General features: G+C 42.8%; 1 protein-coding gene across 26 annotated transcripts in view; it reads left to right on the forward strand.

The window, feature by feature from the left end:
- Nucleotides 1-20,640, forward strand: part of LOC310723866 (R3H domain-containing protein 1-like) — a 39,261-nt gene extending 18,621 nt beyond the window's left edge. For 6 of the 26 annotated variants that reach the window (XM_083537299.1, XM_083537321.1, XM_083537320.1 and 3 more), the window contains 22 exons: nucleotides 1,995-2,130; nucleotides 2,241-2,319; nucleotides 2,404-2,463; nucleotides 2,719-2,859; nucleotides 4,062-4,170; nucleotides 4,436-4,528; nucleotides 4,647-4,675; nucleotides 4,792-4,845; nucleotides 5,509-5,732; nucleotides 6,360-6,620; nucleotides 7,720-7,883; nucleotides 8,707-8,808; nucleotides 10,064-10,327; nucleotides 10,598-10,733; nucleotides 13,443-13,606; nucleotides 14,089-14,216; nucleotides 15,124-15,227; nucleotides 16,425-16,597; nucleotides 16,843-16,987; nucleotides 17,071-17,168; nucleotides 17,270-17,341; nucleotides 18,066-20,640. In XM_083537299.1, coding sequence (XP_083393425.1) covers nucleotides 1,995-2,130; nucleotides 2,241-2,319; nucleotides 2,404-2,463; nucleotides 2,719-2,859; nucleotides 4,062-4,170; nucleotides 4,436-4,528; nucleotides 4,647-4,675; nucleotides 4,792-4,845; nucleotides 5,509-5,732; nucleotides 6,360-6,620; nucleotides 7,720-7,883; nucleotides 8,707-8,808; nucleotides 10,064-10,327; nucleotides 10,598-10,733; nucleotides 13,443-13,606; nucleotides 14,089-14,216; nucleotides 15,124-15,227; nucleotides 16,425-16,597; nucleotides 16,843-16,987; nucleotides 17,071-17,168; nucleotides 17,270-17,341; nucleotides 18,066-18,068 — 2,739 coding nt within the window. In that variant the 3' untranslated portion in view covers nucleotides 18,069-20,640. Of the gene's footprint in view, nucleotides 1-94; nucleotides 188-1,994; nucleotides 2,131-2,240; nucleotides 2,320-2,403; nucleotides 2,464-2,718; nucleotides 2,860-4,061; nucleotides 4,171-4,435; nucleotides 4,529-4,646; nucleotides 4,676-4,791; nucleotides 4,846-5,508; nucleotides 5,733-6,359; nucleotides 6,621-7,719; nucleotides 7,884-8,706; nucleotides 8,809-10,063; nucleotides 10,328-10,597; nucleotides 10,734-13,442; nucleotides 13,607-14,088; nucleotides 14,217-15,123; nucleotides 15,228-16,424; nucleotides 16,598-16,842; nucleotides 16,988-17,070; nucleotides 17,169-17,269; nucleotides 17,342-18,065 lie in introns of all 26 variants that reach the window. The other 20 variants (XM_083537313.1, XM_083537312.1, XM_083537311.1 and 17 more) reach the window with 7 other exon arrangements.
- Nucleotides 20,641-22,478: the final 1,838 nt, after the last annotated feature.

The following is a 22,478-nucleotide window of genomic DNA, read 5'->3' on the forward strand; positions in this document are numbered from 1 at the left end:
GTGCATCTCTTTGTGGAAATGAAACCTGCAGTGCTTTTTGTGTACATCCTGACCTGTGTCTCTTTCTCTTCTAACCCTCACTACTCTCCCCCAGTCTAACGCAAAGTTAAAGTTAGTTCGGAGCCTGGCCATTTGTGAAGAACCCTCTCCTCCCCCAATTACCTCTGAACCACCGCCAGAACATCAGGTAAACCTCTCGCAGGGCTGCGGGGGGAAAAAAGAAAAGAAAAAAAAACGTTGCACGCTCGGCCTTTTTGTGTGAATTATTTTACAAAATGTTCACGTGAGGGATTTGGCCTGTGAGGAAATAATAATTAGGCCAGTTTTTTGTTTTTTTTTTCGGAACGTCACAGTAATCATTCTGTCCGAACGTTTTCCGCAGCATATCTCTACAACGGAAATTTCCATAAATGTTTAAAAGGCAAAAAAAACGCAAGCTCCCCCGTCACACAAGTGCTGCACCCGTTCAATAATTAATCGCAGAACCTTACTTAAAAGCACCGGCTCCTTGAAGCCGATGTTAGTTTTCGCTATAGTTCCTCCAGGCTGCTTTTTTTTTTTTTTACCCCACCAGGGCGAAGCTCTCCTTATACTCCAGTGTAAACACCATCCACTCCACCATCGACGAAAGCTGCTTATAAACGGCTCCTTGGGCGTCACGTCGCGCGTCGGCCCTCTTTTGTTTCTCTATGGTCCCGTTTTTTGTATTTTCTTTAAAAGGGAAACGGACTCCTTTCTTTCGCCGTGCTGTTATTCAAAGAAAATTAGAAAGGAAAGAGGGGGAAAAAGGAGGTGGTGGGGTGGGGAGGTGTTAGGGGGGGCGGAATAGAAGCAGCTCGGTCTGAGGCTCTCCAAAAGAAGGTGAAGGCAAAAAACAGGAGGCTATTGAGCTGAAGGGGAAAGAAAAGACTTGAACCCAAAGCCTCTCGTCAGGGTGCTCGGGCTATGCCACTTTGCAAATGGCAGGGTTCCATAATACACAAAAAAAAACAAGCTGAGGGGGTAAAATATAAGCAGTTTAGATATTGGCACCGTGGATTTCAGCAGCACTCGCTGTGTGCGTAGATGGTGGTCTTCTAAACGGACAAACGATAGCAAACGTTTGCTGAAACTACACAGTTTGGACAAAATATAATTTTTTTCCCCCGCATTTAAGCTCCACTCTTCTTGGAAGATGTTCCACTAGATTTTCATGCAGACTTGTGCTTTTGGGAAGGGTTAATAGCAGGAGATCTTCCACTCCAAACCATGTAAAGCATATCTTCATGGAGCTGACATTGTGTACAGGGACATCATCATCATCATCGTTGTCTAGGAGATCCATAATGTCATGCTAGCACATCCAAAGAAGAGCCTTTTTTTGACGTATTTACTTTACCGCACAGTGAAATCATTTTCTTCGTGTAGCCCAGCGATGTTAGGAAGTTGGGGTCAGAACGATGGTTCAGCCCCTGAAGCACTGAGGGTTAAGGGCCTTGCTCAAGGGCCCTAGAGTGGCTTGAACTCCTGAGCTTCTGATCAGTAACCCAGAGCCTTAATCACTGGGCAACCACTTCCACAATACATCCCATACAATCGTTTGGAAAGACGGGTGTCTCAATACGTTTGTCTATTTAATGTATTTATTAAAAAACAAGCTTGGAGTCAATAAGTTGCAGATTTAAAGCACAGTGCAATGAGTTCCCCAGTGAAATCGCTCAAAGGTCTGGTCTCCAGTAGATATTCGTTAGAACTTATGTATGGAACATCTTTTATTCCATTTAAAGAAACGTTTCCTGCAAAGAGGCACAAATAGTTGTTCAGGCAGCATCTGAAGCTGACCGAGTTCATACAATCGTACCGAAAAGGTTCCGTCTTTTCATGGGACTCATTGCATCTTCACCCAAGATCTGGACAAATCTTCTCCATCCATTCAAATAAAGAATATGTATTTGAGTTTTTCCCCACCTCAATGAGGCTTTATCTTTTTTCCCCCTTTATCTTTTCCTCCAAAGGATGAGATCCAAATCAAGCTCTCTCAATCCTTCGACAAAGAGGACACTCCAGCCGGGAAAATCGAGGATGACCGAGAGAAAAGTGCAGACAGGCTGGAGAAATTGGAGAGCATGCAACGGAAGATGCTGTCAAGAGGTGTGTGGATGTGGATGTAATTTTTGTATTGAATGAACTTTCGATAAAAAAATAATTTAATTTAAAGGAAACTGTTTCAGACATCTCCTTCTTTCTTTCTCTCTTTAAAGATTCCAGTCAGGAATACACCGACTCCACCGGCATCGATCTGCACGAGTTCTTGGTTAACACACTGAAAAACAACCCCAGGTTTGTTTAAAGACACGTTTTACTTCTCGTCCTGAGCGTAACGAGAGACGCGCGGTAAAACGATGTCTTTTGTGTTTAATCCAGGGACAGGATGATGCTGCTGAAGCTGGAACAGGACCTCCTCGATTTCATCAGTAACAACGAGTGAGTTAACGGTCCCCCAAACCCCCGGGTGCCCCCCCCCCCGGGTGCCCACTGTGTTCCAGCTGACTGTTTTTCATCAAGTCAAAATTTGTACAAGTTATTTATATATTTGTTTATTTGTGCTCAGAGAAAAGAGACATTTTAACAGCTAATGATGGCTGCAGGAACTCCATTCATTATCCTACTTTTTTCCTCCCCACTTCTTCTTTCTTCCTTTTTTCTATTGTCTTTTTTTTCGACTACTACTTCGTCTAGGAGCCAGAGAAGAAAGTTTCCTCCCATGACCTCCTACCACAGAATGCTCCTGCACCGAGTAGCTGCTTACTTTGGCTTAGACCACAACGTCGACCAAACGGGAAAGTGCGTGATCATCAATAAAACCAGCAATACGAGAATGTGAGTCATCTCTCAAGCCAGTGTCTCTAAAATCAATATAGCATCTCTAAAATCAACCCAGTTTTTCTCAAATCAATATAGCATCTCCAAAATCAACCAAGTGTCTCAACCCAATGTCTCTAAAATCAACCCATTGTTTCAACTCAGTCCCTCTAAAATCAACCCAGTGTCTCTAAAATCAACATAGCATCTCTGAAATCAACCAAGTGTCTCAACCCAGTGTCTCTAAAATCAACCCAGTGTCTCTAAAATCAACCCAGTTTTTCTCAAATCAATATAGCATCTCCAAAATCAACCAAGTGTCTCAACCCAATGTCTCTAAAATCAACCCATTGTTTCAACTCAGTCCCTCTAAAATCAACCCAGTGTCTCTAAAATCAACATAGCATCTCTGAAATCAACCAAGTGTCTCAACCCAGTGTCTCTAAAATCAACCCAGTGTCTCTAAAATCAACATAGCATCTCTGAAATCAACCAAGTGTCTCAACCCAGTGTCTCTAAAATCAACCCAGTGTCTCTAAAATCAACATAGCATCTCTGAAATCAACCAAGTGTCTCAACCCAGTGTCTCTAAAATCAACCCAGTGTCTCTAAAATCAATATAGCATCTCCAAAATCAACCAAGTGTCTCAACCCAATGTCTCTAAAATCAACCCATTGTTTCAACTCAGTCTCTCTAAAATCAACCCAGTGTCTCTAAAATCAACATAGCATCTCTGAATCCAACCAAGTGTCTCAACCCAGTGTCTCTAAAATCAATCCAGTGTCTCTAAAATCAATATAGCATCTCTGAATCCAACCCAGTGTTTTTAAAATCAACCCAGTGTCTCTAAATCCAACCCAGTGTCTCTAAAATCAACCAAATGTCTTTAAATTCAACCCAATGTCTCAACTCAGCCTCTAAAATCAACCCAATGTCTCTAAAATCAATATAGCATCTCTAAAATCAACCTTATGTCTCTAAAATCATCCCAGTGTCTTAAAAATCAACCCAATGTCTCAACCCAGTGTCTCTAAAATTATCTCAGTGTCTCAACCCGTTGTCTCAAAAATCTATCTACCGTCGCTAAAATCAACTCGCTGTCTTTAAAATGAACCCAGCGTCTCTAAAATGTTTATTTGAGGTAAACAGAAACTGCAAATAAAATGAGTCTAACTCGAGGGACTATTAATGAAACACGTTTTTGCACTTCTGCATTCAGACCAGATCAGAGGTTCTCCGAACACATCAAAGACGACAAGACAGACGATTTTCAGAAGCGGTACATTTTAAAAAGAGACAACTCCAGCATGGACAAAGAAGATAACTTGGTAAGTGGTAATGAGCTCGAACACACACACACACACACACACACACACACACACACACACACACACACACACACACACGCACACGTACATTTTTCCAAAGCTGCAATATTGTCTATGGATGATGCATGTTTATTGGATAATAAAAGTTTTCCGTATCCATAATGATAAAAAAAATAAACCACACACACACACACACACACACACACACACACACACACACACACACACACACACACACACTAAAAAGCAGGTGTTTGTGTTTCAGATGCGAATGAGGTTAAAGGACGACAGGAGGAGTAAATCAATAGAAGAGCGTGAGGAGGAGTATCAGCGGGCGAGAGAGAGAATATTCGCTGATGTGAGATTCATCATTTCTTTCTCCTCCTGTCAATTGTTCTGCTTTTTTTCTACAAAAAAGCCTCTTACACGAGTTGCTGCGCGGAAAACGTACAAACCGCTGCGTTTTTCTGTTGCAGGGTCTGGACGGGTTCCCGCTTGATAAAAGGTCAGTGCGATCCAAAGGCGATGGATTTCTTGAGAATCGTTTGTGAGATTCGCAGCATGAGTCTCTCGGAGTCGCACTCGGGGGAAATTAAAAACACGCTTTTTTAATTTTAACAGGATCCACGAGGACGACGCTTGCAACACCACTCAGCAGAGGCGGCAGATCTTCAGGTGCCGTTTTATTTCCTACCAAGCTGAAATAATGTCACACACACGGTTGCAAAGGGGCGGAAAATTGCCAGGAAATTTACCAAAACGCTTTGGAAAATTACCAGGAATTGATGGGAATTAATTAGAAATGTATATAAACTGTATGAAAAACAAACATGTATCTAAACCTTTTGTTTGGTCATACGCTGACTTGCATGCAAACTAATACAGATTTATTTATTTATTTATTTATTATTCAATTTTTGACTTGGTATAATTTTTTTGCACAGTCGCTATGCAAAGTTTTAAACATAAATGTATGTAATATTTATGTAATTTACATAAATGCTCACCAGGATGGACTTTTTTGATGTGTAGGATTCAAGAAATGATATGTGTCATGTGACTGAGGAATGGATGGTACATGTAGGGGGCGTGGCCTAAATATCCCTGCAGTAATTGCGCTGTGTGCATTGATGAAATTAAACTGTAAATGCATTAAAACGTGGATGTTTCAAATTCATTTTAGTTCCCTGTTAGAGGCTCACCTGCAATTTTGTAAATTTCCAGTTTATTCCCGTTAATTCCCATGTAAAGTTTCCAGTCTTGAAAGTTCCTGGAATTTTGCAACCCATATTTAACCCTTCACACACATTCACACATTTGACTTCTTCCACGTTCCAGGTTGAAACATGGCCGCTCGGGGAACGGAACCAGCCGCCAGAGCAGCTCGGAGACCGAGGCGCGTTCCTCTGAGCCGCGGCCGTGGAGCAGCACCGACTCGGACAGCTCTAACCGCAACCTGAAGCCGGCCATGACCAAGGCGAGCAGCTTCAGCGGCATCTCGCTGCTCATCCGAGGAGACAGCTCCAGCAGCGGCAAGAGCGCCTCGCGCCTCTCCAAAACCGGTGAGTGGCTCACGTCCCAGTCGACCACCATCCGCCCATGCAAAGCACTTCAAAGTGCCTACACAAGGCCACGTTAGACGAGGAGAAATTACTCACTACGCAACCTTTTCTTTCCCTCTCCTGTTTTTCACAGCATGCCTCTAGCAAAACACGTTTAAAACTCGAGCACGCCAAACTAACACTCCGTTTAACGTCTAGAATAAGGGCCTGGCGTAATCCGAGGAATTCATTGAGGAGCTCATTTCCACCTGAAGGGCGCTCGCGGGGAGCGATTCGAAAACCTGTTACCTGAGTCACTCCAATTACGAGAATGCTAAATTTATCAAGAAAATTAATGAACTTGTCATTCATTGCTGATAAAAACGATTTTTCATTTTTTCATCAATTCGGTCTCTGAGGTAATTAGTATAGAAAACCATTTTTGTTTGGAATATCGCTCTAATTTCCTGCAGGGAATCAACTTTTTTTAAATAGATCTCCAATATCTCAAATCTCCCCAATGAATTCCACAAGCTTGAAGGCTATGTTTAATTTATTCCTGACTCCAGCTCCTAGCGTGGTGTGTTTCGGCTGGTACCTGTCGTTTAAGGCCTTCCTGTCCTTTCCTTCCTTTTCCTCCCTCCCTAGGTTCTGACTCTTCTAGTAGCGTAGGTTCATCTACAGGCTCGCTCTCTCGCTCTCTGCCTCCCCCTCCTATGGCCCCGTCCCTAATCCAGCCGGGCCACGCTGCGCCCTTGGCCTATCCGACCGTCAGCGCTAGTAGCGGTGTGTCCTGCGAAGCGGGCAGGAGCGCGGCGCCGACAACCGCGGCTAACACTAGCTACTATTTGCTTCCCCTGGAAGCGGCTGGAATTCCGCCCGGGAGCATCCTGCTCAACCCACACACAGGTTGGTACCCACGTAGGCTTTGAAGGCTGTTTGTTTAATTTCTTTTTGCACTGAATCTTAAACTAATCCGTCCTGTCGGAAAAACGAGACGATCCCATTAACTCCACCGTCCTTAAACGTTCCCTCCTCCCTTTGCACGCTCCGCTCTCATCTTTTAAATCTGCATGTGGACCGATACGATTCTACATTCCTGCCACTAATATATTTTCCCCCAGTGGCCCAGGTGTGTGATCACTTATTGACCACTTATTCATATTGCATCAAAATGCAAAAAAAATTTATAAAAATAAAAAAATCAACTACTCTTAAAAAAAAAATGATAATAAATAAATAAAAGTACATGCACTGTACACATTTTTTATTTTTTTTAAGTTTGAAATGATACCAAACTTTGGTCACTTTCTGTTGTTTTCGTTGGCCTGAATCTCTGGAAGTCGATTTCCGACTCTTTTTTTTTTTGCAATTCTGACTTTTCTTTCAATTGCGACTTTATTCCTCGTAAACATCTGACATTCCTGCTGCGTCCACCGGTGACCATGTTGTGCACATGAAGTTTGAAGCTGTTGGTGTACAAACGAGGCTCCTTTCCTTCATCCGTCTTGTTCCGTCTCCTCCAGAGCTGATTGTTGGACAGAGTTCTCTCCAGGGATCAGAGGCTCAGTTTGATACCATGCGATTCTATTGATTGTGTTGTGATTGATGTGTAAAGCTTTGTGGCACTACAGAGGGGCGGCGCCGCCCAAAAAGTCGCGGTTGTGCAAGAAAAAATAAAACAGAATTGCAAGAAGTCGGAATCGGGCAAAAAAAAAAAAAAAATGACTGAAACGGGATTCCATATGAATCTTCTCCTTGCCCCTCGCTGTTTTCTTCCTGTTCCTCCATCTTTCAATTTGAAGTATCTTTTGTGTTACCTGTCCAAAGCGCTCCAGGGTTTAGCAGGTGGTGCATCTTTAATAATGGTCCGTAGGGAAACACTGTGCTCCATGTGTTGTTAAATGGACTATGGGAAGCACCAAATTTACTCGAGGAATTGTTTCAGCCATTATATATATAAACATACACGGAGGTTTGTGATCGATCCAATCTTCTCTGCCTGCAGGTCAACCCTTTGTGAACCAGGAAGGCAGTACCATAGTCTACAGCCCTAACGTGGCTCCTCAGGCTTCCAGGCTCCAGCAACCTTTGCCTCCTCCTCCTCCACCTCCACCACCTCTACCTCCCGGCCCCCACCAGCATCAATCCACCAATCACGTCATGTCCCAGGTACGACCGTGACGTATCTATACCAAACGTAAACAACAGGACCCCACCAACACACACACACACACACACACACACACACACACTACATGCTAAACAAATTAACGCGTGGCTATGATTTCACCCTAACGAACTGCCCGCGTGTGCACATTTCTTCGGGATGTCAATTAGATATGATAGATGGTGCTGGAAATGTGCTGATGGCGCTGTAATGCGGCCTGTGCTTCACCCCCGAGGGGCATTAATCGCTTGGTGAAGATATTTCCATTGCCAGAACCCCAACCCCCTACAATCCCATAACGTCTTTTGTAGCAAATACACACTTACATTAAAGATTATCAGGAGCCTCAAGTCGTTTTAGGAAATTCAGAACCGCTGACCTACAGGACGATGGGAACCGCTTCATTAATTGCAAAACAAGTTTGACCAAACAGGCACTGATGTGACACCCTTTCATTTTTTTTCCCCCATCGATCTCCAAAGCTCCAGAATTCCAAGGATTTAGAGATTACACACACACACACACACACACACACACACACACACACACACACACACACACACGCACGGTGTAACCGTTCCTAATTAACCCCATCACTGTACCTTTATCGTCCCGTCATTTCGAGCCTCCTAATTGGCTCAATTAACTGACTCGCTCGTTTTTTTCCTCCCTTCCTTTCCTCCACTGAAACTAATATGCCCCGAGGGGTGAACGCCACTCTTTTATATGCCCAACCACCACCCCCTCCTCTTCCTTCTTCATTTTTTTCTTTTCCCTCTGTCTGCTGACTAAAATCTTCTTTTCATCTTCTGGTCGTCTCCTCAGCCTCTCTGGTCCGTCCAGCCCTCCGCTCAGCCTGTGCAGTACTCGGCGGTGTCTTATCCACCACAGCTCCTCTCCATCTCCCCTAACCAACAGTACACTGTGGTACATTTCTCTTCTCGTCTCGTCTCGTCTCTTCTCTTCTCTCCCTCTTCTCTTCTCTTTTTTTCTCTTCTCTTCTCTTTTTTTCTCTTCTCGTCTCGTCTCTTCTCTTCTCTCCCTTTTCTTTTCTCTCCCTCTTCTCGTCTCTTCTCTCCCTTTTCTCTTCTCTTCTCTCCCTCTTCTCGTCTCTTCTCTCCCTCTTCTCGTCTCTTCTCTCCCTCTTCTCGTCTCTTCTCTTCTCTTTTTTCCTCTTCTCTTCTTTTCTCTCCCTCTTCTCTCCCTCTTCTCTTTTTTTCTTCTCTTCGCTTCTCTTCTCTTTGCTTCTCTTCTCTCCATCTTCCCTCCCTCTTCTCTTCTTTTCTTTTCTCTTCTTTTCTTTTCTCTTCTTTCCCTCTTTTCTTTTCCTCTTTTCTTTCTGTGATTTCTACTTGTCTGTGCATGCTGTTTAAATTTAGACCTGGGTTTTGTAGTGTACTTATTGTAAGTTATCGCTACCTACCACTTTTGTTCCCCCCCTTCCTTTCATTTGTCACCTACGCATTCTTATTCCACGTTGGATTTTTTATTTTTTTTTTTTACTGCTCCGTGATGAATTCGTTTGCCCGAAATTTGAATATAATATGATAATTTAAAGCGGGCTCCCCGTGATCGATGAGTCTGCTTAATAAAATATAGAAAAGCTCTCCTGTAGAATGGATGGCAGAATGCCACCGCTGCCCCTAATGACACTCATTGTTCTTGTGCCCACGGTGGATTAATACGAGCCGCAGAAGTCCGTAAGGTCGCTTGTTTTTCTGCGGGGTTTATTTTTATTTTTATTTTTCTGTCGCATTCTCCGGTAACGTTCCATTTCTTTACTTTGACCTGTCTTGAACGGTAAGTGTAGCAGATTTACTAATAAAAAAAAAAAAGAAAATGATTAAATAAGGGAGGAAGGACTGCTGTGAATAATTCATCGAGGAACAGATGTCGGATGTGATTTTTATTTATTTATTTTTTTTAAATGTATGAATAGAAATGCAGCGCAGCCGTTATGCACGTCTAATTGAGAAAATAAATTGATGTGGATCGGTGATTAAAATCGCCGTGGTTTAATTTACTAAATGCATAAAGAGCTGAACATGCACAAAATAGGACTGGACTAAATACGTGTCATCTGCGTATTTCTAGATTTGAATAAATCTCAAAATAAGTGCTCTATGCTGATAGCAGTATGTGTGTGTGTGTGTGTGTGTGTGTGTGTGTGTGACCTGTTTAGCAAGACAACCTGAGCGCCCAGTTCAGCCACATGAGCCTGGCGCGGCAGGCGGCAGGTGATGCCCGCGATGCCCACACTGCCATGTTTCCGTCCTCCGTGGTGCTCCAGGCTCCTCCTCCTCCCCCTCAGCAGGCCGGCTACATGGTGCCCACACCCGGGCAGAACATGCCAACCCCATCCTACTCCACTCCTGCGCCAGGCTCGGTGCCCGTCAGCCAGCCGGTGATGCAGCAGCAGGGCTACATGCAGCAGCCTATGCAGCAGGTACACTCAAGCCCAGCGTGAACATTGTGGATGTTAGATTCCATCAATATAGTAAAAACTCATTATTTTGTATTAAATAATTTTTAGTATTTTATTGTCGGAAATCCGTCTAAAAAAACTGGAATTACTGAGATATGACTTTAATATGGGAGCATCATCTGTGCATTCAATATCGAATTTTTATTAGTTTTGACCCTTTAAGCACTTCTGGATTTTCCTGATTACAATATTTGTCTTTTTTTTTTTTTTTTTTTTTTGGACCATCTGCAGATGCAGTGTTACTGTGCACCAGGCCAGTACCCTCTCTCCGGCCAGCAGTATCGGCCAGTTGGCACGGTGCAGTACAATACCCCTCAGAGCCAGCCGATGCCTCCTCCTCCTCCTCCCGCTCCTACCCAACAGCCAGGTAACACACCCATAAAACCCAGTTTATACTACATAACGTTTGCGTCCTTTTCCTCAGGTTGGTTCACAATCGAATAAACCTGTAACACTTTTTTTTTTTTTATCCGGGAGATAACATTTCAGATTCCGTTACACCCTGTAATCCTTCTGGTTGTTTTTTTTTTTTTTCCTTCCGCCCCGTTTGTTGTCTTTGTCTCCTAGCGTGTCGTTTTTATTTTTTTTACACGAACGTTTGGAAATGAGGAAGCACCCCAGGGGCAGAGGAGCGGCGCCGAAAGCTAATTACACAGCCGAGCCGAGCGCCTTTGTGCTCGAATTTTATTACCCTTTTTTTTTTTTTTTTTTTTTTTTTTTTTTTTTAGAACCCTTTTTAAGCCCTTTTTAAACAGATACAATAAGCATTTCCAATCAAATACAAAATTATTGTTTTTCCTCCATCATTTTGTCTCTCTCTTTGATGTAAATTTGTTTCTTTGTGTCCCCAGCATGCTTTGATGATTGTTTTGTTTAACTGTAGTGTAAAAGTGTTGTTCAAAAAAAAGGGGGGGGGGGGGGGGGGGGGGGGGGGGAGTTAACGGCTTTGAACCCGATCCTTTTAAGAACCTCATTTAGATTCTTGGAGGCGTTTGGATTTCAGCACCATGAGCTGTCCGTTTTAGAGCTGTCCATATATGAATCGTTGGAGGTTTGCAGAGATATGGATCATCATCCTCGTCACGGGTTTAAAGGTCCCAGAGCATCTGATGCACGCCACGTTCTTCTCGGTTCTCGATTGACGTAAAAAGGTTCTGACTCAGAGCGGCTGAATGCGGGGCCGGGACACTGTCTGAGAGGCGCTAAGATTCTCACAGTGAACCGGTCTCTTTTCCAGCCCCTCACTCCTCCTCAAACGGAAGCACATCTCTGTTTGTTTCACATCTGATGATGTGGACGTGCAGCATCAAGTGACTCCGAGACTTAATCAGTAGAACCCTTTTCAGCTTGACAACCTTGTTTTTTTTCACGTTTGCTGTCAATTAATTGTGGAGTGAATTGAAGTTTGGACTAAATTTGGTTTGGAAAAAGGGAAACAGGTAGATGTATCCTCACTCAGCGCCATTAGAAGCTCAGTTTTTGAACACAATCTAAAAAGAGAAAAACGAATGCCTTTTCTAACTCGGTTTAGTGAAGACATCAGGGAACATCGGTTTCTTTTCCTTCTTTTTTTTTTTTTCTTTTTCCTTTCCCTTGATGCAGAAAAACACCAGATCAGATCAGTAGTGATGGATGAGGGGAATGAACTTCGCAGTCAGCTCGAGGAGGGGAAATGAAAAATACGAGAGCCTGAGGAAACAAAGCATCTGCCCTCGAAAGAAGAAAGACAACACATACGCCCCCACGCCTTTACCCTATCCCAGAGTCTTAAATCTTAATCATAAGCACCTGACAGTGCATTTTTTTGCCCTCGAGCATCCAATGCGTTGCGGGAACGTCTCGGAAACGTTTCCGAGGGAGTTTAGCGCAATAACTTGTTTTTCCTTCTCTCGTTCTCATCTTTTTTTTTCTCCATTGCTCAGTCAATCTGCAGAGAGAATGTTTAATATTAAATTTCCTCCCATGCCGGCTTTCTAAGTGGAAGTGACCTAAAAATAGCCTGCTCCTCTTCGGGCTCCTCGCCGTGGGCCATCCATTCCTTTTGTCCCACTTTTTTTTCCTTCTCATCAGGGCTAAATTGATTGCTGTCGCTTTGGCCAAAAGCCAAGAGAAATTGAAAATTGCCTATCCTTCACACCCCCCACTTTCTTCCACTCCCACACAGGCCTCCCATCGCCTTCCCATCGGGTACCTCCACCGGCGAGAGCTTTTCAAAAGCCTCGTCTGGTCGTACACCACCTTTTCTCCCCCTCCTCCTCCTCCTCCTCCTCTCTCGTCCTCCTCCCAATAACCTTGACACCAATGCAAATTATCCTTCTCTATAATGGGTGTCGGAACAAAACCGTGTTGGCTGCTTTTATCAGGTCTCACCTCACCAGGCTGTTTCTGCAAACCTTTTTTTTTTCTTCCCAACACCCTTTAAAAGATGTAACGGGCGAAGGTGCTGAGCAGCCATAATGAAAAGCGTTTTAATGTAGACCTACTCTGAGGTAATGAAAAGCCATTTAATGGCAAAAGACTCGCAGGAGCCGCCACCGGGGCGATCGTAAAGTATTTCAGCTAACAAGGGAGTAATTAGGTGGATTTGGTTTAATTGACATTTTCTCCACCGATAAATAATTAATTCCAGCACTTGCAATGACTGAAAGGATTCAGAAACGTCTCGTTCTCGCACCTTCGGGACGTAGCGTCGTAGCTGAAATTCATCATTGCGTCTTATCTGGGTGCGTCGGTCTGTTTTTTTTGTTTGTTTTTTTTTTTAAATCTACTTATCATTATTATCGTTTTTATAATCGCATTATTCCAATCCAGCCCATATATCAGTGTGATTTCGCAACGCACCGTGAGGAACGCAAGGTGAGGACGAACGCCTGCTCTTGGACGGATTTCGGTTACAATTATGCAAAATATCGCAGAGATTTCCTTTATTTTTTTAAAGATTTTATTGCATGACTTTTTTTTTTTTTAATTCTCTCACTTTTTTTTTTATTTTAACTCGAGCATCACGTGACCTGAATGCGATTTGAATTTGTAGTGTCCTGGTCCTAATTTTTTTCCCTTGTGGTATCTCTTTAAGGTTACCAAACTGTGATGCCAAATCAGCAGCCGAGCTACCAGAGCTTGGTGCAGCAGCAGCAGCAGCAGCCGCCGAGTCAAATCCTGGTCAGTGGCCAACATAGCAATATGGGAAATCAAATGCAAGGCATGATGGTCCAGTATCCCTCAATGCCATCTTATCAGGTGAGTGCGTCACGTCCACCTTCAAAAAAGGAGAAAATCCTGACAATCTCGCATGTTAAGAGAGTGAATGAATGAAGTAGACGATCATATCTTTAGAAAATAAAAAGTAAAAAAAAAAACACTTATATACACACCTTTATTACTCAAATGGGAGCTCACAAATGCAATACAAATTTTTAGATTTAATTGATTACATGTTTTTATTATAATTTGTGCCAATTTAATCGATTACGCAATTTTAATTAATATAATAAAAAACTGTATTGCATTAATTTATTCGATATTTATAGATTAAATTTCTATACAATGAATAATATCTAAAAAAAATTATTTATAATAATGTTCATAGAAATGTTAATCATAATAAACTGCGTTAATAAAAAAACAGCAAGCAGTTTTATATTTTGCATTTCTTCCCCCTAACTGTAAATTGAACCAAACTGTGACTTATATATATTTTGTTGTTGTTTTTGTTTGGTCAGGTATCCATGCCCCAAGGATCCCAGCAGACATATCAGCAGCCAGTCATTATTCCGAGCCAGTCGAGCCATGCGTCCAGCATTCAGGTCTACTACAGTGTTATTCCACCAAATCAACAGAACGCCATGAGGTACGTCTCCTCCACCATTTTCATTTATCAATTAAACAACCATGAACGCTTGGGTCTAAAGCACAAGAATTAGCACCACGAGACGTTCTCCACACCTAAACCACACCAGTCTTGTTTTCTCCTCGTGTTAGACCTTTTATTCGTTTCGGATGCATGATGAAACAAAACCAGATCTTCGCACTTCCACGCTTCCGGCTCCAGATAAAGAGGTCAGGCCGCGTCGGCTCGAACGGAAAAAGAAAAGGTCACCTTTTTTTTTTAAGCAGCGTGGATGTTACTAGGCCACGCTCGGCACTGATTTATGCAACCAGATACTCGAGTGCTCTTAATAGAACACAGCCGGTCCCGAAAGGATCGCTCGCTCTCGCTCTTTCTCACATCCACCATCCTTCATAAGAGGCAGCCTGTGCAGGGGGCTTATTCCTCAGGGCGTGTGTGTGTGTGTGTGTGTGTGTGTGTGTGTGTGTGTTTACTCTGGTTCTGCTTGTGCACTTCGACTGGCACATCGCTCTCTGCGCTGCTTATATGCTCATTAGACCAGCACTTTACATGCTTATTAGAGCAGAGGAGAAGAGGAGCAGCGGCTCGGAAAGGAAAAAAAACCCGAATCGGGCGGTGCATGATGAATGTCTGCGCTGCCACTTCTGTTTCTCTATTGTGAAAACGAGTTCGGCAGAGTTTCTTGTGTGCGCTGAAGGCACGTCCCGGTAGATTTTGCGTGGGGTATATTCAGGCCCGTTCCGCTCCTGCCTTAGCGCCCTACATTAGTCATTTCCGTCCAATTTCCAGGCAATCAGCTGAATTTGTGCTGTATTAAGTCAACTGTAGACCCAATTTGGTGGAATTCTATTATAGCAAGACCTGCTTATCAAATTCCTTATGTGTGTGTGTGTGTGTGTGTTTGCAGCTCCACAGTGGGATTCCTACCCCCTCCGGGCACGGAGCAGATGCCGTTCCCTCGCACGTCCTCCCCCTGCAGTTCCCAACAGATTCCCTCCCAGCAGTGCTCAGGTACTTTAGGCCAGTATGACCTATAACTCGGATCGGTCAACATCCTCTTCTCTGGCACCAACATTCTTTCTTTTTTTTTTTTTTTTTATTCAAAATTCGTTTAGAGCAACGGGAGAAACGCTCCCTAATGAATATTTCATGTCTCGGAAATCTACCTTTTTTAAATAGGACTCGATGGCACCATCTGTAGGCTTTTCCTGACGCGTAATACCAATAATGCACAGTCAGGAATTTGTGACGCTTTTTTGAAAAACCTGTGCTGAAGTGGCACAAAAAAATTCTCGATCATCACCTGACCCATCGCATTTTATTGCTTCGACGCACGCACAAGCGAAAATCTCTCCCGCAGGTTACCCCTTCAAATCGATATCCTCTTTATCCCTTTTATTGCTCTCCCTTTTTAAATCTTCCTAATCCTCACCACAGTGTACACACACACACACACACACACACACACATAATACCACCTCTACAGTGCCTCTTTACTCAACACTAGAGGAGCTTCTAACTCCACAAAATCACATGGTGCACCTCGATAGAAGAAGAAAACGGCTTTGCACTCTAAATCCGAGCGATATTCAATAGGGAACGCTTTCAAAAGGAAGGGCGAGTTTTCATCATCATCGTGCGTGAAATTCAGCCTCGGCACAAGAAAAGGAAGTCGCGTAGCGGGCGACGGCGCTCCCGACTTTATCCTCCCGCCCCACCCACAGGTTAATTTCCGAATCGAGCTTTAAGGTGCTAATTGAAACGATGTTCTCCAGCCCTAACGATCCAATTATCGAACAGATACGGACGGGGTGGTAATTAGAAAGTCATTCCTGTGCTGCTTTGTTCCCAGTTATGGCAATCTTTAAAAAATAAACTTAAATAAAAATGAAGCAAGGGCCTTCTTCGGAACGGAAAAACGCGAGGAAATACAAAATATCTCAGTGTCAGTTTTCTAGTCATTATCTTGTTTTTTCCAATTCCCTTTCAACACATAATCAGATTGCCTTTTCCCAAATTCAACTCAAAAATTTTCAACACAAATTTTTTGTATTTGAGTTGAACATTGCATTGAGTCAGAGGAAAATAAAGGGATGGATGATTTATTAACTGTTAGAAAGACGGGATGCTCAGTAGCTCAGTTGTAGATGATGCTTAGTTAATAATGCTGTGATCTGCTCATGTCATTTTGTTGTGTGTTGTGTACAGGCGTTCCTCCTCCTCCTCCAGGAAGTGGCATGGTGATGATGCAGCTAACGTTACCTCCAGGCCAGCAGCCGCGGCCGCACTCGCCTCCGCAGTGGAAACACAGCAAGTACCACAGTCTGGACCATCAACGCAGCCAGAAATCCACCGGCGTCTGCACTCTGGACGCATCCCAAGTAAATTATAAACATTTTGGGGTTTTTTTCTGATGCGCTTTGGATAATACTCAGTGAGAACACGGAGTATTGAAGAATGTGATTCCATACTATTGCCTTATTCTGTTTAATAAAATATACAATCATGGATTAGTTAAAACAATGTTCTTTCAGGCTCTTCGAAACGTCTCGTTTTCCGAAGGGCTTCGTTTCCACAGTCTGCGTATTTGTGTCAAAAATGTTTCGAAACCCTGCTTGCGTTCCAGAGCAACACGCAGCTTGGCAGCCCGTCCACATCCCCGGCACAGTCGCCCGCTCCTTCCCACCTGACCAACGTCAAGAACGTCCGTCCCGGCCTCACTTCGCTTCCCATCATGCCTCAGTTCTCCAGATCCGTTGTCCAGGGGCAGGGTGAGTTCAGATTCTCTGGAAAAACACTTGCTAGTTCTATTTCTGTATGAACCTTCCACCTGATGGATTATTGTTTGGCGTAGGTGATGCGCGGTACCCTCTCCTTGGCCAGCCTCTTCAGTACAACCCTCAGATTCGTCCTCCTTTGCTCCACGCTCCCTCCATGGTCACTAATCACCAAGTGAGGCTCAATTTTATTTATTTTTTTCCCCCCACAATGTTTTCTATTAATTTTTTTATTTTTTTCTTCACCCATATTTTTTTTTCTCTTCCTTCACACAGGGCCCTGTGGGAATTCGGCACGGCGGTCGAGGCAGGAAGGGGCCCAGGAAGGCTCTCTCGACAGATCTCAGTGTAGGTGAAGCCAATAACGCGAGCGGAAAGAGGACAGGAGCAGTGACATTGGCCTAAATATTCAGTCCTCTGTCCCTGTTCTGCATCCCAAAGCTTTAGACCTAATTTGAAAATAGAAGAGCAATGCGTATTTTCCAGGGGGGAAAAAAAAAAAAACGATAAGGGTTTATTTAAAGCTCTGCGGCGACACGTTGCGATACTGCGAGATTTGTTGTGCAGATCACATTTTTGAAACATAAAAATAGGCTGTATATTACCTTATCGGGAAGAAAACCAGTAGTTCCATGTAAAATCAGACATTGAGCACCCCCGTGTAACGAAAATGGTACGATCCTCGTGTCGTAACACCCCTGCGAAGATTTGACTTTTTTTAATAAAGATAATCGTGAACATTTTTCCTTCTGAATGCTGCTTTGGTAGATTCCACAGGGTCTTAAAAAGTCTCGAATTAGATTTTTTGTTTAAACCTGCAGGAACGATAGCAAATCTTAAACATTATTCCTTTTTTTGCCTTCATCTCTTTACTGTTTTTTTATTGTTTAATGAGGCATAAGAAAGCTATAATTATCTACGTGTGTGTGTGTATTTACGTATATATATTAGCATGAGATATTTTTTATAAAAATATATAAGCTGATGGTGTACATGGAGAATTTATGTCTTACAGTAGGTGTGCAATAAATACATAGTGTGCAAGTGATATTTCTCTTTCTCTTTCCCGCAGTGAGTGGGCAAGTCCAGGTGGTGATGGATCTGCTCGACGGCATCAGCCATGCACCTGCAGGGGGGCTCTGTGGCTCTCTGAGCGGGCGTTCGTGCCTGGCCTGCTTTTCCTCTTCTTTTTGTTCATACTTGTCCTCTGAGCAATCCTACACCATCTTGTCCACGGTGCCCTCCAGACACTGCGTCGCAGGGGGGCAACATGCCACACTGCCTGGCCTCGCCCCCCTCAGCAGAAGACAAGCGGAGCGAGCCAACTCTCAGTTAGAGTGTTACCTGTAACTGACCCCTACCATGACCCTTACAGCACCAGCACATTCTCTTTCTCTCTTTCTCTCTTTCTTTCTTTCTTTCTTTCTTTCTTTCTTTCTTTCTTTCTTTCTTTCTTTCTTTCTTTCTTTCTATCACCCACTTTTCCTTCTATTTTTCTGTTTTTATGGTGATGTTTTGAGTCTTGGGTTATAAATACTCACAGAGGGTATTTTGAGAAAAGGAAGAAAAAAAAAGGCAGGTCACGTATATAACGCCATTTATATTTATTTGACTTGGAACTCATCAAAATGCGACGTTTTATTTTTATTTTTTTCTTGGTTTTTTTATTAGAATCAACAAAAACATTTTATGTTACCAGATTAACACAATTTTTACCAACCATTCAAACCGCCATCTGTCACTTATTTACCCCCCTGTCTAAGGCCCCCTCCTGGTGCACATCTGCCCCTCTAGCCATCACCCCGTCGGTGTGGTCGAATCACGGAGTCATCTGTGAAAGCGTGTGCTCTACTCAGCGGGTCTCGTGTCGTGCCTTCGAGCCGAGGCCACTTCGCTTTTTCTTCAAAAAAAAAAAAAAACCTAGGAAAAACGAAGACGCCTCAGTGTCTAGAGTTAAAAAGACGACCCACGCATTGTTTTGTAAATAATTTATATAGTAGCTAAATAATTCAATTGTTTTTTTTCTTTCCTCTGATTGTTCAGAATAGGCACAGTCTGGGGGGTTGGTTTTTTTTGTTTGTTTTTTTGTTTTTTTTTAAATGATCACTTTTTTTTTTTTTATTGGGACATTCGATTTTAACTTTTATTTAAGATCATAATCTTCACCCCGAACAATGTTGCTTCGCCCGTCTCCGATTCTCCTCCTCACACGATAAAAAACCTGTTCAGAATTTTTTTTTTTTTTTTCAGAATCTTAAAAAAAAAAAAAAATAAAAAAAAAAAAAAGATATATTCTGGGGCACTGAGAGAAGGAAAAAAAAAAAAACAATTTGCACATTTATACAATTCGCTATATAAATATATAAATATATATAAATAAATATATTTTTCTTTTATTTCTCAATGAAAACGTGTGGATTCTCAAAGGTTGTTTAATGTTTACTGGTGTACATTATTTTTTTTATTTTATTTTATTTTTTTTTTAAGTTTCAACAATAAATGTTTACACCAAATGACGTCTTTATCTCACATGCGAATTATTTTTATCCTTTTTTCCCCCCCGTATATAAAATGATCTAATCCGAGCAGGTTTGCTGTGTCTATTAGTTCACATTTATCACTCGGTGGTTTTGTTAGCACTCCTGCCCCGTCATCTGCTCCTCCACCCTCTGCTATTCATCTCAATATTCGCTTTATTGGCCCATTTGTCTGCTACATTAACCTCCTTCCAACCTCGTCTCTCTCTGAACTGCCCTACAGTTTATCTCCATTTTTTCTCCTCCTCCTCTTTCTTTCCTCCCTGCTGTTCTTCGCCCCACCTTTCCTTTAATAACGTCAAAGCAATTTAGCGCACCAACAATCCCTGCCCACCTGGCTGTGTCTCATTTCAGCCAGACGGAGTGCGTCTGTCCCAGAGTCACTCCTTTTATACATGCATATTCACACACACACACACACACACACACACACACACACACACACACACACACACACACACACACATTATATATGTGTGTGTGTGTGTGTGTGTGTGTTTACCACCAATAAGTCACACACATTATATATTTATGTATGTATGTATGTATGTATGTATGTATGTGTGTGACTTATTGATCATTAGCAGCAGAACTCATTTTGATCTCCTCAACATTCCAGGATTTTAAATTTCCCCTAAAGGAAAAGTATTTCTGCCCAACCCAATTAGGTCCTTTTTCTCCACACACTCCTGTTACTTTCTCAAATGTGACACCATGCACCATCAAGTCAAGCGGAGTATGGCGAAAGCTCGGAAAAGACAAATGTTGTCATCCCCACCCCCCTGCTTACACACTTATTTTCCCACGGACACTTCACGAGACGTTACCACACTCGACACTCGGCGCTCCCGCAGTCGGAATTAAATTAGGCCCCGGTGTCAACTCCTCACCCTCAGCTGTCATATCGCTCCTGTCAGGGTCTCCATGAATTTCCAATTAAACCCTACGGGTGACGTAGAACTCCGCTTTCTAATGGGTGACTATTATTTGACGATAATATCTGATGACCCGTGGTACCACCCTGGCCCTTGTATGAGTCCGATTAATAAGGCTCTTTTCCCTGTGAATGAAGGGAAGTAAGATTAGACCGATCTCATGTTTTATTTCGCTCTACGCTCTGGTCTTGTTCACACATTCACACGTATCTGCTTGTAATTGCAATTTGCACAGCCTCCTCCGAATGAGCTGTTTACAGCACATGGTTTGATGAACACATTGATAGTCATTTTCCCTCATTATTAAATTGACTCAAGTATATAATAATTAAACACTGTGTTGTGTTAATTGGGATTTTTTTTTTTTTTTTTTAACTGATAAATATATCTGTATATAAATATAGAAATGGCGTCTCTAAAGGATGGTCTGCCTCGACGTTCCTCTAAAGCTCATGAATCATTGTCGTAATTTAAATTCACTTAGAAGCTCATTGTCATGTCCTGCTGTTCTCCTACACTGAGGCAGAGTTATACTGCCCCCAACTGGAACACTCGCGCAACTAACAGTACCAAGCAGTACCTCCCTGTTGGCACTGGACTGATCCCCATGTTCATTCTTATACGTCTGTGCAACCATTCGTAGCCATTAGGACTTGTTTTGAGACTGTAGGCAACTAATGATACATCTCAGATCTATTATCTGGACCATAAAACACCCTGGATCCTGCCGGATAGTCCTACATCGTGCAGTGTTTCTGATGAAGGTAAGGTGAGGAGGCCTGAGTTTCCTTAATCCTACTCATCCAATAGGGTTGAGGGTTAGAGCTTTATAGCAAAAGATCTTCCACTCCATCCCATGTAAAGCATTTCTTCTCGGAGCTGGCTTTGTGGCTTTGTACACATCTCTTGTGTCACGCTGGAACACGTACTTCAAGTGGAGGGAAAATGTAATGCTGCCACACCCGATAACATTCATATACAATTGTGTGCCTTCAACGTTGTGGTGAAGGTTTAAAGAAGAACCACATGTGGCTGTGAAATTCAGTTAAACCAGTATTTTTGTGCATATGGTCTATTTTGTTGCAGTGACCTTTTTTTTAGTTTGACCTCCGAAGTATTAACTTCAATAGTTTACCTCTCTGTTCTTCTAGACCGAGTCGTTCGGTTTTTTGTCGCGTGACATTATGCAGGTTTATGATTAAAGCAACAAAATGACTCAAAGAATCGATTCGGATGAAAGCGATTCAAAATGCGATCTTCACATCACTATGAAGTTGCTAAAGGGCGAACCCGAGGTGATTGGATTTGTTTCAGCTTTAGCTGGATAAACCCAGTACACGTGACTTCGTTATTATTGATCACTCCAGCGTGTTTTCCTGCAACCCCATCGCCTGCCGTCTCAGAATATAAGCGTAGACTTGCTGTATTTCACGAAGGCTTGAGAAATTATTTAGGAAAAATCGATCGCGTCTCAGAGCAGTACACTGTGCGACCTCTTCTCTTCTCCCCGCTGTCATCCTGTGACAAATGCATTTGTTTCACAAAGCCCCAGGTGACTGCTCTCCCTTTTTTTTCTTCTTATTTTCTCGTCCTGGCCCATTATTCACAATTTGTCTTGAAGCAGGAACAGTGGTGGATCAGCTGTTAATGCTCTGCGCTAGTGACCAAGAAAGTCGCATCCCAGGACTGTGAAACCAAGACCTGCATTTTCAGCCCCTTTAGATTGATGTCACATTGGAGGAAAGTCCATGGTGTATGCTTATTATATGTACCAGCGAAGGTAAGATGACCACAAACTGTCCTTTTTCCTGCACGCTGGATTTCCACAGTGAATGCAAAAGTATTGATGGACCTTCTGGGATTTTTCCCACCAAATAAATGGACACATCTCTTATCTCAACCTTCACTGCACCGGGCTCTTTTCAAATCTCAAACACTGCTTCTTTGGTCCCACCATCTCCCAGGGTACAAGGAAGACATTCTTCTTCCAGACTTTTATCTGTTTGGTGTGTG

Source organism: Silurus aristotelis, assembly GCF_946808225.1.
Source record: "Silurus aristotelis genome assembly, chromosome: 3".
Taxonomy (NCBI): domain Eukaryota; kingdom Metazoa; phylum Chordata; class Actinopteri; order Siluriformes; family Siluridae; genus Silurus; species Silurus aristotelis.